The sequence below is a fragment of the Cornus florida genome, unplaced genomic scaffold (genome assembly GCF_030987335.1).
Source record: "Cornus florida cultivar Cherokee Brave unplaced genomic scaffold, ASM3098733v1 CherokeeBrave_3.0.0_Hap2_Chr10, whole genome shotgun sequence".
In the NCBI taxonomy this organism is placed as follows: domain Eukaryota; kingdom Viridiplantae; phylum Streptophyta; class Magnoliopsida; order Cornales; family Cornaceae; genus Cornus; species Cornus florida.
In genome coordinates, this window is record NW_026775580.1 from 16,814,051 (window position 1) to 16,828,777 (window position 14,727).

A 14,727-nucleotide genomic window follows, 5' to 3' on the forward strand; every position below is an offset into this window, starting at 1 on the left:
CTACAAAATATAGCACTTATATTTTGAGGGAACATGTTTAACCATGTGGTCTATGTGAGATTCATCCATGAGGCCCTACCAGAATTGTTGATAAAGTGCATGATATGGCTAAAGCCATTGAACCACTAGCACTATATGTATTCTTTCACATGAAAAGTACTGAATGTTGTCTTTCTTTTTTTCTTTTTTCTTTTTTTAACTAGAAGGTAGAACTATTCCATCATCTCTATGAGATGCCTAAGATAATTCTACCAAAATAAGATATACATATATCTATATCTTACTTCGCAGTTATTTTGCAAGAGGCATAACCAAGCCATGCAATGGCCCGACTTATTTTCCTTACCTCTAAAGACAGTTGAAAAAGGCTAGGAATGAACCAGCAATGCTCAATGTTCAACCAATCTAACTTGGCTTGAGACAGTTCTGAATAGAACTGTTATAGCAAGGACGCATCAAATTTTCAAAAAATCTTTCTTTTTGTTAACAAATTTTGAGAGTTTGAAGTTCATTCCTCCAGTAATATTTTATTTTATTTTCTAATTATATTAAAAATACTAACCAAAACTAATTAAAATGATACTCAATAACAGGCTTGACAAAGACACCAAGGACTGATGTGTCGAAGCAAATGTCTGAACCAAGCAGAGTTTTTTTATACAGTTTTCTATTTTTAATTTTTTGAGAACAGAAACCAAGCAGAGTGTTTTTTATACAATTTTCTGTTCTTAATTTTTTGAGAATAAAAAACTGTTTCCATAATTACAAACCAAGCATATCCTAAATTTTTAGATTGAGGGGACTTAAGAAGATTGTTAGAGGGACATGTAGGTTCAATAAAAATACACATGGTTAGATGACCCAAGGTAGCCTGTGAAAAATGGCTCACATAAATTTTTTGGATAAGTCATTTTTGTGAGTCGTACACAGCGGAAAATAATTAGAAAGTTTTGATTATTTTAAAAACAGATCTTGTGTTCTTCTAACTTACTTTATTTTAGCAATTAATAAATTAATATCATGGAATCTAAAATAAAGCAAAGTAAAGTTAGAGATGACACCACGATTTTAGCGAGGAAACCCCATTTGATAAAATACGTTAACTGTTTGCGTGGGAAAAACCTTATGGAGTGTGCAGTCCAAAGTAAACCGATCCACTATGCTTGAAACAAAGTATACTGAACTTTGACTCTGACTCACACCTTATCGTTCTACCAAACACCAACTGTTGACAATCATCTGGCTTTTGACTCCCCGTCCAACAGCAACTTGACCTCATGCTTATATTTGATCTTTGTAGAAGAGTAGCAGATATATCAGACAACACTCCTCGAATGTTCCAACCCTTTCAAAGTGTGATCGTTTTTACTTCTATTCTTCAATCGTCTGAATTCAATGTAGAAGTAGATCTACTTTTGTCTGATTGATGTAGATGTAACTGTATAATCACGATCAGGATTCGAACAATACAACTCTAAACTCACCAAGTGTTTATATGTATATGTTCTAGAAAGACAAATAGAAAATTATCTAAGAATTTCTGAGACAAAAATCTTCCTAAGGCTTTTTAAGAATAATAAACTGATAATGCAAAAGCCATATTTAAACCTATGTGTATGTATAACAAGGTTTATATAGAGTTTCGAATGTCCTAGTCCCTCTGAAAATTTGAAAAAATTCGTGCATAAGACTTGGTACAATTCTAGACCAACTAGGAAAGAAATCAGGAAAAATAAACTGAAAACTGTATTGTGAACAGGACTCCTTGAACCAGTTCAGAGAGGCTGAACCGATTCAAGATTGGCAAAAGGAATTTCGAAGCCAATCTTAAGCCCTTGAACCGGTTCAAGGGGACTGATCCGGTTCAAGTTGTCCAGAACTTGAATTTGGTTCTTTTCAACCTAAAAACATTCTATAGAAACTTCTGAAAAATATGAAAAGTGTAGAATGTGTCCTAACCTTCCTAATGTGTTGTTCTTACCCTTTTCTTCAAAAGATCTTCAATCATGATAAGTTTGAACAACTTCCCAATTCTATAGTCGCTGTCGAACTTGATAACTTGCAGACCAAGTAACTTGAATTACAACTCGACTTGGACTTATTTTGTTTACGATAATTGCCAAAAATAAAATAATATCTCACAATTTTCAGTCATTTGGGTGAAAATTTCCTAGCCTTGGAATCTCCCAAAGAATCTCCCAAACATCGAAAAATGAGAAAAATAATTTTCGAAAAATAATTTACGGTAAAACAAACGAAGTCGTCAAGAAAAGTAAATTCTTAATAAACGAAGTTGAACAAGTAATGAGGATGTTCACCTTAGACAAATTAATTTGTAATCAACCATATAATTGTGTGATTTAAAAACTCAATTCTCCAACAATCTATGGAAATGAATCCTCTACATCTGCTATAAAAGCCTATACAACATCTACCTATATTATAGATCCCTTCCCGAAGTGGAACACAATAATATCATATCTAACCCTTCCTAATGTGTTGTCCTTACCCTTTTCTTCAAAAGATCTTCAATCATGGTAAGTTTGAACAACTTCCCTAGTCGCTGTCAAACTTGATAACTTGCAAACCAAGTAACTTGAATTACAACTTGACTAGGACTTGTTTTATATATGATAATTGCCAAAAATAAAATAATATCTCACAATTTTCAGTCATTTGGGTGAAAATTATTTACATGAAAAATAATTTCCTAGCCTTGGAATCTCCCAAAGAATCTCCCAAACACTGGAAAATGAGAAATATAATTTTTGAAATATAATTTACGGTGAAACAAATGGAGACGTCAAGAAAAGTAAGTTCTGAATAAACGAAGTTGCACAAGTAATGAGGATGTTCACCTTAGACAAATTAATTGTAATCAACCGACAAATTAATTGTAATCAACCATATAATCTGTGTGATTTAGAAACTCAATTCTCCAACAATCTATCGAAATGAATCCTCTCTACATCTGCTATAAAAGCCTATACAACATCTACCTGTATTATAGATCCCTTCCCGAAATGGAACACAATAATATCATACCTTACCCACCATCCTCTCAATCATTTCACACAAAATGTTACAAAATGTAAAATAATAATAACAATAACAAGGATACTAATAATAACGAATTAACCTAGTGTATAACAGCGCATCTACATGCTACCAAGAATATAAACTAAGAATAATGCCACGGGCTGCAGCACCACAAAAGTTAAACAGAAGAAAGATGACCTAATTTGTACTTCTATAAGGATGTCTGCCCGGTGTTCGACGGTGATGACATCACAGAGAGAATGTCTGTCAAGGAAGCCATGGAACTCAATGCTGTTTTGAGAATATCTTGTGAACATCCTGGTTTTACGATGGTTCGCACCTGGGGTAAGAAGAGGGGGGAAAATAACATGAGAAAAAGAAAAAATTCGAACACAATATAGATAATGGAGATTTGGTTGAACATAGATAAATACTATAACACACGTCCACCATCAAGTTGGAAGAAAATCTTCATTGTGTAATACCCTCAATGGCAACATCAGATAATTGGACCGTTAGTTTGAGCAACTTTAAACTACTCATTGAAACCTCGTAAACTAAGCTGCCTCATCATTCATTTCTCCAATGGGCAGATTGAAAGTCATTCACTCCTGACAGTAATTGAAAAACCTGTGAAACTACAGCACTACATCGATCCCTGTCCACCAAGAAAACATTCACATTGTGCTGTGACTTCTTTTCACAAAAAATTTTATGTTGTCTCGACAAATTTAAAGAGACAAAATACAGCTATGATTGTCACAATAAAGAATATGACTACATTTGACAAGAAACAACTTTTATGTTGTATCGACAAATTTTAATACACTGAAATACAGGTAGAATTGTAATACAAGTATCGCTATTAGAAGAAAACCACAATTTAGAAATTACCATAAGATATAACTAATGCACGGATTGGAGTAAAAGATTGTCCATATTGCATCGAGTACAAATACAACTAAATACTTTTTGTTTACTCGATACATGTTTGGAAATCCAATAGTAATATAAACGTCCAATTGTTTTCCATAGCGGTGGTAGGGCAAATTATCATCTACAATGGAGTTGGAATGGAACATAACGAAAAAACTAATGGCATGAGAACTATTGAGTTTTAAGTCAGAAAGTGAATTTGCTTAAAAGTTAAAAAACCAAAGGAATTTTCTTTCTCCTTTATCAGTCCATTTGGCAATGGACCAATGTTATCATAAAATTCTTTCATGAAATAGTGCAAGCAGATAATAAGATGGTAAGAAAAGCGGAAATTCAATCCCAAAGAAACACGTGAATGTGCTCTAATACTTACAATATTAGATGAAAAGCAACCATGGCATTTGTTTAAAAGGATAAATAACAACAGACATCGAGAATCCACACCTTATCAAGATACTCCTGCAGTTTTTTTATACTACCAATGTAATCCTGGTCTTCAACACACAGAGTAATGGCCTTAGCATCAGCACCTGGACCGTCAAACTGTAGGGGTCCCCGGTTTCTGTAGACATCATCCATCAAAAATTTTGTTGCATTCTCTCTCAACAACCTGCAACCAAGACAAAACAACAACATGGCAATAGTAAGACTAGAGAGTATATTACTAGTGCTCCATCTAATTTTAAACACCATGCAATGATGTTGTGCATTACATGACTACATATCATCAATCAAGACGTCAAGGTGAGAAAAGTAACACTTCCTCACCAGCCCAAAAAAATGATGGAAACAAAAAATCATTTCCAACAAAGTTTAAATTTGTTTCTCTTGATCTATTAAAAAAGAAATTTTTTTTAAAAAAAAAAGGCATTTTGGAAATCATGATAGAAACATACCCGTATGTTTTGCTTTTCAAATCTACAGTAGCAGGATGCACAGCAGGTTTTCCAATTGATGAGGCACCACGACGATCATAATGCTTAACAGTCATCATTGCCTGTGGGTTGTTGCTTGTTAGAAATTAAACTTGATTTTATTTTTAAATGTCTTTGAAGGTTATGGATGTTTTTTATTTGATGTTTAATTTTATGTTTATGTGAGTTTTTATTGGAGTTAGTGGGGGGCATGAGAGTGACAACTAGTAATGGTCATGTTAGTGGGAGTTTTGCCTACTAAATGTTATGTTAGTGGGGTGTTAATTTTCATTTACATTTATGTTTTGAAGCCTATATAAACCCATGTATTGTACCCATTTTCAATCAAGTGAAATAAAAAGTGTTTTCCTCCATTTTTATTCTCTTCCAAATAGTATAGCTTTGTGTGTGTAACTAGGCCACTATTTCCAACAAAGTTAATAAATAACACTAATAGAGAAATATTGTGAGAAATCTGATATATATTCAATGTGTTACAAGAGGGTATATATAGACTTTACAAGAGAGTATCTCTCAGTTAGGTCCTCTATCTAAGGAAACAAATAACAAGTTGAGATATTCATGGTCAATAACTAGTTCAGATATTCATGGTCAACTACTTGATTTGAGGAAGCCAGTAACAACAACTTTGACTAAAAGAAAGCCATGTACAACTAGCAAGTAATGTGGTGGAACTGATATTCTGATACTCCCCCTCAAGATGGAGTGTGGATGTCGAGAACGCCCATCTTGCGAATGAGTCTGAAGAAAGCATCCTTTCCAAGTGGCTTGGTGAATATATCAGCAACTTGAGACGACGATGGGATGTATCGAGGAGACAATAATTTGTTTTGAATCTTTTCACGCACGAAACGACAGTCAATCTCGATGTGCTTTGTGCGTTCATGAAACACTGGATTGTGAGAGATGTAAAGAGCTGCTTGATTGTCACAAAACATGGTCATCGGAGATGTATGTGAAATGCCCAAATCCGCAAGAAGATACTTTAACCATTGAAGTTCACATGCAAGGGTTGCCATTGATCTGTATTCGGCTTCTGCAGAAGATTTAGAAACAGTTGGTTGTTTCTTTGTCTTCCATGAGATAGGGCTAGAACCAAGGAAAGTACAATAACCACTAGTAGATCGACGAGTGATGGAGCAGCCGCCCCAGTCAGAATCGCAAAAACCTGTGATGTGGAGAGAGTTAGAAGCAAATAATAGTATACCTTTGTTGAGAGAACCTTTGAGGTAACGAAGTACACGATTAGCAGCATCCATGTGTGTAGTACATGGGGATTGCATGAATTGGCTGAGTTGATTGACAGCAAAGGTGATATCTGGTGGTGTGACAGTAAGATAAAGAAGACGACCCACAAGACGACGGTAAATTGTAGGGTCTGGTAATAATGTGCCAACCTCTGTAGCGAGATTGAGATGTTCGATAGGAAACTCAGAAATCCGACCACCTGTGGTTCCAACATCGGATAAAATGTCGGTGGTATATTTGCGTTGGATAAGGAAGAGGCCTTTCTTAGAGCGGGCTACTTCGATGCCAAGGAAATATTTGCGTTCTAGAAATTGTTTCAATTTCTAAATAATGAGAGGATTATTTCCTGTGACAAGAATGTCATCAACATAAACGAGCACAAATGTGGAATTAGAACCATTAATCTGAGTAAATAAAGAATAGTCAGATTTAGATTGAGAGAACCCTGCATTGATCAATGTTGTAGAGAATTTGGCAAACCATTGCCAAGAAGCTTGTTTAAGTCCATACAAGTATTTTATTGAGTCTACATACCCTTTGCTCCCCCTGTTTGGTGAATCCCGGGGGTAAAGTCATGTAAACCGTCTCATCTAAATCCCCTTGTAGGAATGCATTATGGACGTCCAATTGATGAATGGACCAATTTCTGATAGTAATCATAGTAGCAATGGAAAGAAGCAAGCGAACAGTGACTAATTTAGCCACAGGAGCAAAGGTATCATGGTAATCTTGGCCCTCAATCTGATTTTATCCTTTAGCGACCAAACGGGCCTTGTAACGTTCAATGGAACCATCTGAATGATACTTGATCTTAAAAACCCATTTACAGCCGATAGGCTTGTGATGTAAAAGGGCAAAGGAGCAAGAGTCCAGGTATGATTTTTTTCTAATAATGCAATTTCGGCAGACATTGCATCTCTCCATTGTGGAAGTTTGACAGCTTGAGAGAATGATTTTGGTTCAACTGTAGAAGACACTGTAGATAAAAAAGCTCTGTGGGACAGAGAAATTAGTGTCGGAAACATACAAAGTAATAGGATATGGAGTAGAACTTGTAGTTACCTGAGAGTCTGAGCAATGAAAATCTTTGAGATGGAGCGATGGGTGTCGCTCTCTCGATGGCCGAGATGAGTTAGGAACAACGGGTTGTGGTGCTGAAGTTGACTCTGGATTTTCATTGGGTAAGATTGTGGGTTGTGTGGAAGGATGACGACGATGATATACTTGTAATGGTGGAACCTGATGGGGTTGGTTTGCAATAGGAGACTATGGGATGACTTGGGCAGATGAGTTGGAATCTATATGAATAGGAGATAATTCTGAAACTGCTAGTGGAGAAGGTGCATAATTGAATGTGCCATTTGTCAAGGACGGGTAAAGGGTAAACTTGCAAGTCGGATGGAGAGGCAGAAATATCTTGATAAGGAAAAGTGGTCTAATGAAAGATCACATCACGAGATGTGTAAATGTGCTTAGAAACAATATCGAAAATGCGATACCCTTTTTGAGCATGGGGATATCCAACAAAAATACCCGGTTTGCCTCTTTGATCGAATTTAGTTTTGATGTTGGTATTACGGCCAAAACATAAGCAACCGAAAATTCAAAGGTTGGAATAATTTGGCGGTGTGTGAAATAGTATTTCATGTGGTGACTTACCACCTAACAAAGGGGTGGGAGTTTTGTTAATTATATAGGCTGCAGTGAAAACACACTCACCCCAAAAAGATAATGGAAGATGGGCCTGAAAACGTATGGCACGTGCAACATTGAGTAGGTGACGGTGTTTTCTCTCCACAACACCATTTTGTTGTGGTGTAACAACGCAACTGCGTTGATGGATGACGCCATGGGTGGTAAAAAAATGTTGCATGGTGTGGGATAAGAACTCGGTTCCATTATCGGATCGAAGAATTTGAATATCATTGAAGTATTCATCTATATCACCAACTCCAGAAATGAGGGAATGAATTTTTGAACTAAATTGAGTATGAACCATGACAAAAAATGATTGTAAGATTTTTGCAGTTTCAGATTTAACATGCATTAAATATATCCATGTAGCACGACTATAGTCATCAACTATAGTTAAAACAAATCGAGCATTAGAATGAGATGGTAGAGAAAATGGCCCCCAGATATCACAATGAATTATTTGAAATGGTCTACTAGTCTTGATTGAGCTATTTGGAAAACATAAACGTGTTTGCTTAACTTGCGGGCAGATAATGCAACTAGAAGTATTTGGACAACGAATAAAAGGGAATTACTTAGCTAACATTTGCAAACGATCAGTAGAAGCATGTCCTAATCGACAATGTCATAAATTATTGGAGGTGGAATTTTGAACAGAGCAAACTAAGGCTAATTGAAGGTAATAGAGTCCCTCATGTAGGCGTCCCGATCCAATCTTCCTCTTCGATAACTGGTCCTGAAAAATACAAGAATCGTTAGTGAATGAGATATAGATGGGTTGGGACTGGACCAATTCACTAACAGAAATCAAATTAAATTGAAAGGTAGGTACAAAGAGGACATTATCAAGACGCATCGATGGTGAGAAAATGACACTACAATGTGGGTAATTAAATGATCCATTCCATTTGGAAGCTTAAGAGTGGAACGCTTGGAACAAATAGTATAGGTTGAAAAAAGATGTAATGAGGAACTGACATGATTAGTAGCGCCAGAATCGGTGATCCATACAGATTTAGATGAGCACAAAAGAGATATACCTGTCAAATTTGCTTGTGGTGTGGGGCTACCTGACTTAAGCATGCTTAAGATCTTGTTATATTGTTCGGTGGAGAAAATAGGAGGAATGGCCGAATAGTGAGATGTGTCTGCTGAAACTGCATTAGCTTGGATGTTTTTGTTGGGGTATCCATGAAGCTTGTAACATGTAGCCCTATGATGGCCCAATCGGTTGCAATGATCGCAAAATGGGCGTTGTATCCCACCACGCTATCCTTGGTATGAATTGTTGTTGTGGTCCCGAGAGAATTTGCCATTGTTCTGTGGCTGAAAATTTTGTTGAGTTGCCTTTGCACCCGAAGCCCAGTTGTTAGTTCTATTCTCATTGAATCGAGCACTCAAGACCGCGGCTTCAGGAACGGGATTGGACAATGCATGTATTTCATGCTGCTTCTCTTCTTGCCTGACGAGAGAGTAAATTTTGGCAACACTAGGAAAAGGATCCATTAGTAAAATTTGACTACGGATGGTTGAAAAACGATCATGAAGACCTTGCAAAAATTCCATTGCATGGTCTTCTTGAAGCCAAGTTGTAGTGGCAGATCCATGACCATAAGTGCAAACGGAAACATACTGTTGTCTTGCTTGAGCGAGGAGATTGATTGCTTGAGTTAGTAGATTTTTGGTGCATTAGTCTGTGAGAACCAATCTCGTAGGTCCTTCCAAATGTCACGAGCAGTATCCGCATAGAGAATACTCCCACGTATCTCCGGCATAACTGAATTGAGAATCCATGAGGCAACAAGATCGTCACATCTAGACCACTTGGATTTTTCATTTAGATCAGTAGGGATTTTGATTGAGCTATCTACAAAACCTATTTTATTTTTGGCTCGAAGGGCCCTCGAAATAGATCGTAACCACGTATTGTAGTTGTCACCGGACAACATTGGAGAAACAAGGATAGCCGTGGGGCTATCCGAGTGATGGACAAAGAAAGGATCATTTGACCCTTGAAGTTCAGAATTTTGAATATCTGTTGGATCAACCATTGTGAATGAATTGAAGAATTAAGAAAAGACAGATTGAAAGAAAATTCAGAGTTGTGAGCAGAGGTGCTCTGATACCATAATAAATAACACTAATAGAGAAATATTGTGAGAAATCTGATATATATTCAATGTGTTACAAGAGGGTATATATAGACTTTACAAGAGAGTATCTCTCAGTTAGGTCCTCTATCTAAGGAAACAAATAACAAGTTAAGATATTCATGGTCAATAACTAGTTCAGATATTCATGGTCAACTACTTGATTTAAGGAAGCCAGTAACAACAAATTTGACTAAAAGAAAGCCATGTACAACTAGCAAGTAATGTGGTGGAGCTGATATTCTGATAAAAGTGGTATCAGAGCTAGTTTGTGAGAGAGAGAAGAAATGGCAAACAATTCGGTTCCATTTCAAATGCCTTGATTCACCAAAGATAACTATGAAAATTGGTGTATCCGTATGAAAGCAATTTTGGGAGCACAAGATATGTGGGAAGTTGTTTCCAAAGGTTATGATGAGTCAGAAGATGAGGCAACTTTGTCTCAAGCCGAAAAAGATATTTTACAAGCCATGAGAAAGAAGGACCAAAAGGCGGTGATGACCATTCATCAATGTTTGGATGATGGAATGCTACAAAGAGTTGCTAGTGCAGAAAATGCAAAGCAACTATGGGAGATTCTTCAAAATTCCTTCCAAGGAGTTAATAAAGTGAAGAAGGTCCGCCTTACAGGGTGAATTTGAAGCATTGCATATGAAGGAATCCGAATCAATTTCAGATTATTTTTCGAGGGTCCTGGCTATTGTAATTCAACTAAGGAGAAAGAAGCAGTCAACACACAACCAACAATGAAGAAAAAATCCATGACTCACAACAAATAAGAGGTTGTGGTAGAGGAAATTACTCAAGGTCATATGGAAGGAGGTATGATAAGTCTCAAATTCAATGTTACAATTGTCAAAAGCATGGTCATTATGCTTCGGAATGTAGAAATGTTGCTAACGATGTTGAAGAAAAGGCTAATTATGTTGATGAAGAAGTGGAGCCTGCTTTGTTGTTGGCATACAAAGGTGAAAGGAGTGAAGAAGATGTGTGGTATCTTGACACCGGTGCTAGCAACCATATGTGTGGTAGCAAAGAGAAGTTCGTTGATATTGATGAATCAATAAATGGCAAGGTAACATTTGGAGACTTATCACAAATTCCGGTAAAAGGGAAAGGTAAAATATTGATTCGTTTGAGGAATGGGCATTATTAATTTATCTCTAATGTTTATTATGTACCTAATATGAAGAACACTATTTTGAGTTTGGGACAACTCTTAGAAAAAGGCTACAATATTTCCATGAAGGATTGTAGTCTTTCGATTAGAAACCCATTGGGTAATTTGATTGCCAAGGTTCCAATGACAAAGAAGCGGATGTTTTTGCTAAATATTCAAGCCGACGAGGCTAAATGTTTGCAGGCTTGTTTTAATGATTTAACTTGGCTTTGGCACTTGAGACTTGGGCACTTGAATTTTGGAGGATTAGAGTTGTTGGCCAAAAAAAAGATGGTGAAGGGATTGCCTTTCATTAGCAATCCAAATCAATTATGTGAAGGATATCTCGTTGGAAAGCAATCAAGGAAAAGTTTTCCTAAAGAAGCTACCACAAGAGCTACGGCGCCACTACAACTTATTCAGTCGGATGTTTGTGGTCCAATTTCTCCATCATCATTTGGTAAGAATAATTATTTTTTATTATTCATTGATGATTTTAGCCGAAAAACATGGGTGTATTTTCTTAAACAAAAATAAGAGGTGCATGGAATTTTTAAGAAATTTAAAGCACTTGTTGAAAAACAAAGTGGCTATGATGTAAAGGCTCTTCGATCCGATAGAGGTGGTGAATTCACATCAAATAATTTCAAAAAAATTTGTGAAGAAAATGGAATTCACCATCCTTTAACGGTTCCGAGATCACCCCAACAAAATGGAGTTGCAGAAAGGAAGAACAGAACCATTCTCAATATGGCTCGAAGCATGTTGAAAAGCAAGGAAATGCTTAAAGAATTTTGGGCTGAAGTGGTTGATTGTGCGGTGTACTTGTCCAACCGGTGTCCTACTAGAAGTGTGCAAAACAAAACACCACAAGAAACATGGAGCGGAAGAAAGCCAAGTCTCTCATTTGCGGGTTTTTGGGAGCATTGCCCATGTGCACGTGCCGGATGAAAGGAGGACCAAGTTAGACAACAAAAGTGAAAAAATGGTGTTCATTGGCTATGATGCAAGTTCCAAAGGTTACAAGTTGTACAATCCAAGCAATGGGAAAATTGTCATTAGTAGAGATGTTGAATTCGAAGAGGAAGCTACATGGGATTGGAACTCTCCAAATGAAGATTATAATATTTTTCCAATTTTGGATGAGGAGCAAGAAAATGAAGGCATGGAGCAGCCCATTTCTCCACCAACATCACCTCCACCACCATCAATTTATGATCAATCAACTCCATCATCATCAAGTTCAAGTGACTCACCACCACTTCGCATGAGGAGTCTTCGTGACATATATGATGAAACGGATGAAAGGTTAGGTGATCTAACACTTTTTTGTCACTTTGCGGATTGTGAACCCGTAGGATTTGAAGAGGCGGCACAAGACAAAAAATGGAGAAATGTTATGGATGAAGAAATTAAATCCATAGAGAAGAATGACACATGGGAGCTTGCTACACTTCCAAAAGAGCAAAAGGCAATTGGTGTCAAATGGGTGTATAAAGCAATGAAGAATGCAAATGGTGAAGTTGAAAAATATAAAACAAGATTGGTCGCCAAGGGGTACAACCAAAAGCCCGGAATTGATTACGATGAGGTATTTGCACCCGTAGCTCGTTTGGAAACAATTAGATTGTTAATTTCTTTGGCAGCCCAAAACAATTGGAGAATCCACCAAATGGATGTGAAATCAGCTTTCTTGAATTGGTTTCTTGAAGAAGAGGTGTATGTGCAACAACCCATGGGCTATATTGTAAAAGGGCAAGAAAACAAAGTCTTGAAATTGAAGAAGGCTTTATATGGCTGGAAGCAAGCACCAAGGGCGTGAAATAAGCGGATTGACAAATATTTTCAAGACAATAATTTTTCAAAGTGCCCTTATGAACATGCTCTTTATTCCAAAGTAAGTGAGAATGGAGATATATTTTTTTTTTGCTTGTATGTGGATGATTTAATCTTCACAGGTAGCAATCCAAAAATGTTTGAAGATTTCAAGAAGGTTATGGCTCGAGAGTTCGAGATAACGGATATTGGCATCATGGCTTATTATCTTGGCATTGAGGTCAAACAAATGAAGGATGGAATTTTCATTCACCAAGAAGGCTATGCTAAGGAAATTCTCAAGAAATTCAAGATGGAAGATTGTAAATTGGTAAACACGCCCATGGAAGTTGGAATTAAATTGTCCAAGAGATGAAGATGGAAAGACGGTGGATCCAACATTTTTCAAAAGTCTTGTTGGAAGCTTGAGATACTTAACATGCACAAGGCCAGACATATTATTTGCGGTTGGGCTTGTTAGTAAGTTTGTGGAAAGACCCACCATAACTCATTTCAAGGCGGCTAAGAGGATTCTTCGTTACATCAAAGGTACCCTTGATTTTGGGTTATTCTATTCATTTTCTAATGATTTCAAGCTTGTGGGTTATTGTGATAGCGATTGGGCCGGAGATTTGGATGATAGAAAAAGTACTTCGGGCTATTGTTTTTTTTTATGGGAAATACTGCTTTTACATGGTGTTCAAAGAAGCAACCCATTGTCACCCTCTCAACTTGTGAAGCGGAATATGTTGCAACCACTTCATGTGTTTGTCAAGCAATTTGGTTAAGGAATTTGTTGAAGAAATTACACATGCTACAAGAAGAGTCAACGAAGATTTTAGTGGACAACAAATCAGCAATTGCTTTGGCCAAGAATCCGGTGTTTCATGAACGAAGCAAGCATATGCACAACCAAAAAGGAGGTGGAGCTCAAGCACATCAAGTCACAAGATCAAATTGCGGATATTTTCACCAAACCCCTCTAGTTTGTAGAATTTCACAAGTTAAGGAGTTTGCTTGGAGTTGAAAAAAATCAAGTTTAAGGGGGGGGGGGGGGGGGGGGGGGGAGTTAGAAATTAAACTTGATTTTATTTTTAAATGTCTTTAAAGGTTATGGATGTTTTTTATTTTATGTTTAATTTTATGTTTATGTGAGTTTTTATTGGAGTTAGTGGGGGGCATGAGAGTGACAACTAGTAATGGTCATGTTAGTGGGTTAGTGGGAGTTTTGCCTGCTAAATGTTATGTTAGTGGGGTGTTAATTTTCATTTACATTTATGTTTTGAAGCCTATATAAACCCATGTATTGTACCCATTTTCAATCAAGTGAAATAAAAAGTGTTTTCCTCCATTTTTATTCTCTTCCAAATAGTATAGCTTTGTGTGTGTAACTAGGCCACTATTTCCAACAAAGCTATAATCAAGTCAACTTTCTCCATAAAGAAAATTTCGAAAAAGAAAAAAAGAAAGAAATAGTACAAGGAATAAGAAAAACTGAACTAGTACTATAAAAAATAAATAAATAAACATATTTTCAATGGAAACAACCTCACTTATGAAAAGCAAAAAACAAAACAAAAAACAAAAAAGGATTAAAAAATCACAAAAATATAAATGAAATAAACCTACTGTTATAGGAGCAGCACCACAGCGCCATTTGTTTAAAGGATTTTTTAGGTTGGTTACGGTTGCCATATAACCATTTAGACCAGCTGCAAGAATATGGTAAGAGATGTGCCCAAGAACCTGC

General features: G+C 36.6%; 1 protein-coding gene across 4 annotated transcripts in view; it reads right to left on the minus strand.

The window, feature by feature from the left end:
* Positions 1-2,849: 2,849 nt before the first annotated feature.
* Positions 2,850-14,727, minus strand: part of LOC132278797 (pyrophosphate--fructose 6-phosphate 1-phosphotransferase subunit alpha-like) — a 44,392-nt gene continuing 32,514 nt past the window's right edge. The window contains exons 15-18 of one of the 4 annotated variants that reach the window (XM_059780685.1): positions 14,607-14,723; positions 4,872-4,972; positions 4,420-4,585; positions 2,850-3,379 (exon numbers count right to left, since the gene is read on the minus strand). In XM_059780685.1, the coding sequence (XP_059636668.1) occupies positions 3,251-3,379; positions 4,420-4,585; positions 4,872-4,972; positions 14,607-14,723 (513 nt within the window). In that variant the 3' untranslated portion in view covers positions 2,850-3,250. Of the gene's footprint in view, positions 3,380-4,419; positions 4,586-4,871; positions 4,973-5,340; positions 8,590-14,606; positions 14,724-14,727 lie in introns of those variants that run through there. The other 3 variants (XM_059780684.1, XM_059780687.1, XM_059780686.1) reach the window with 3 other exon arrangements.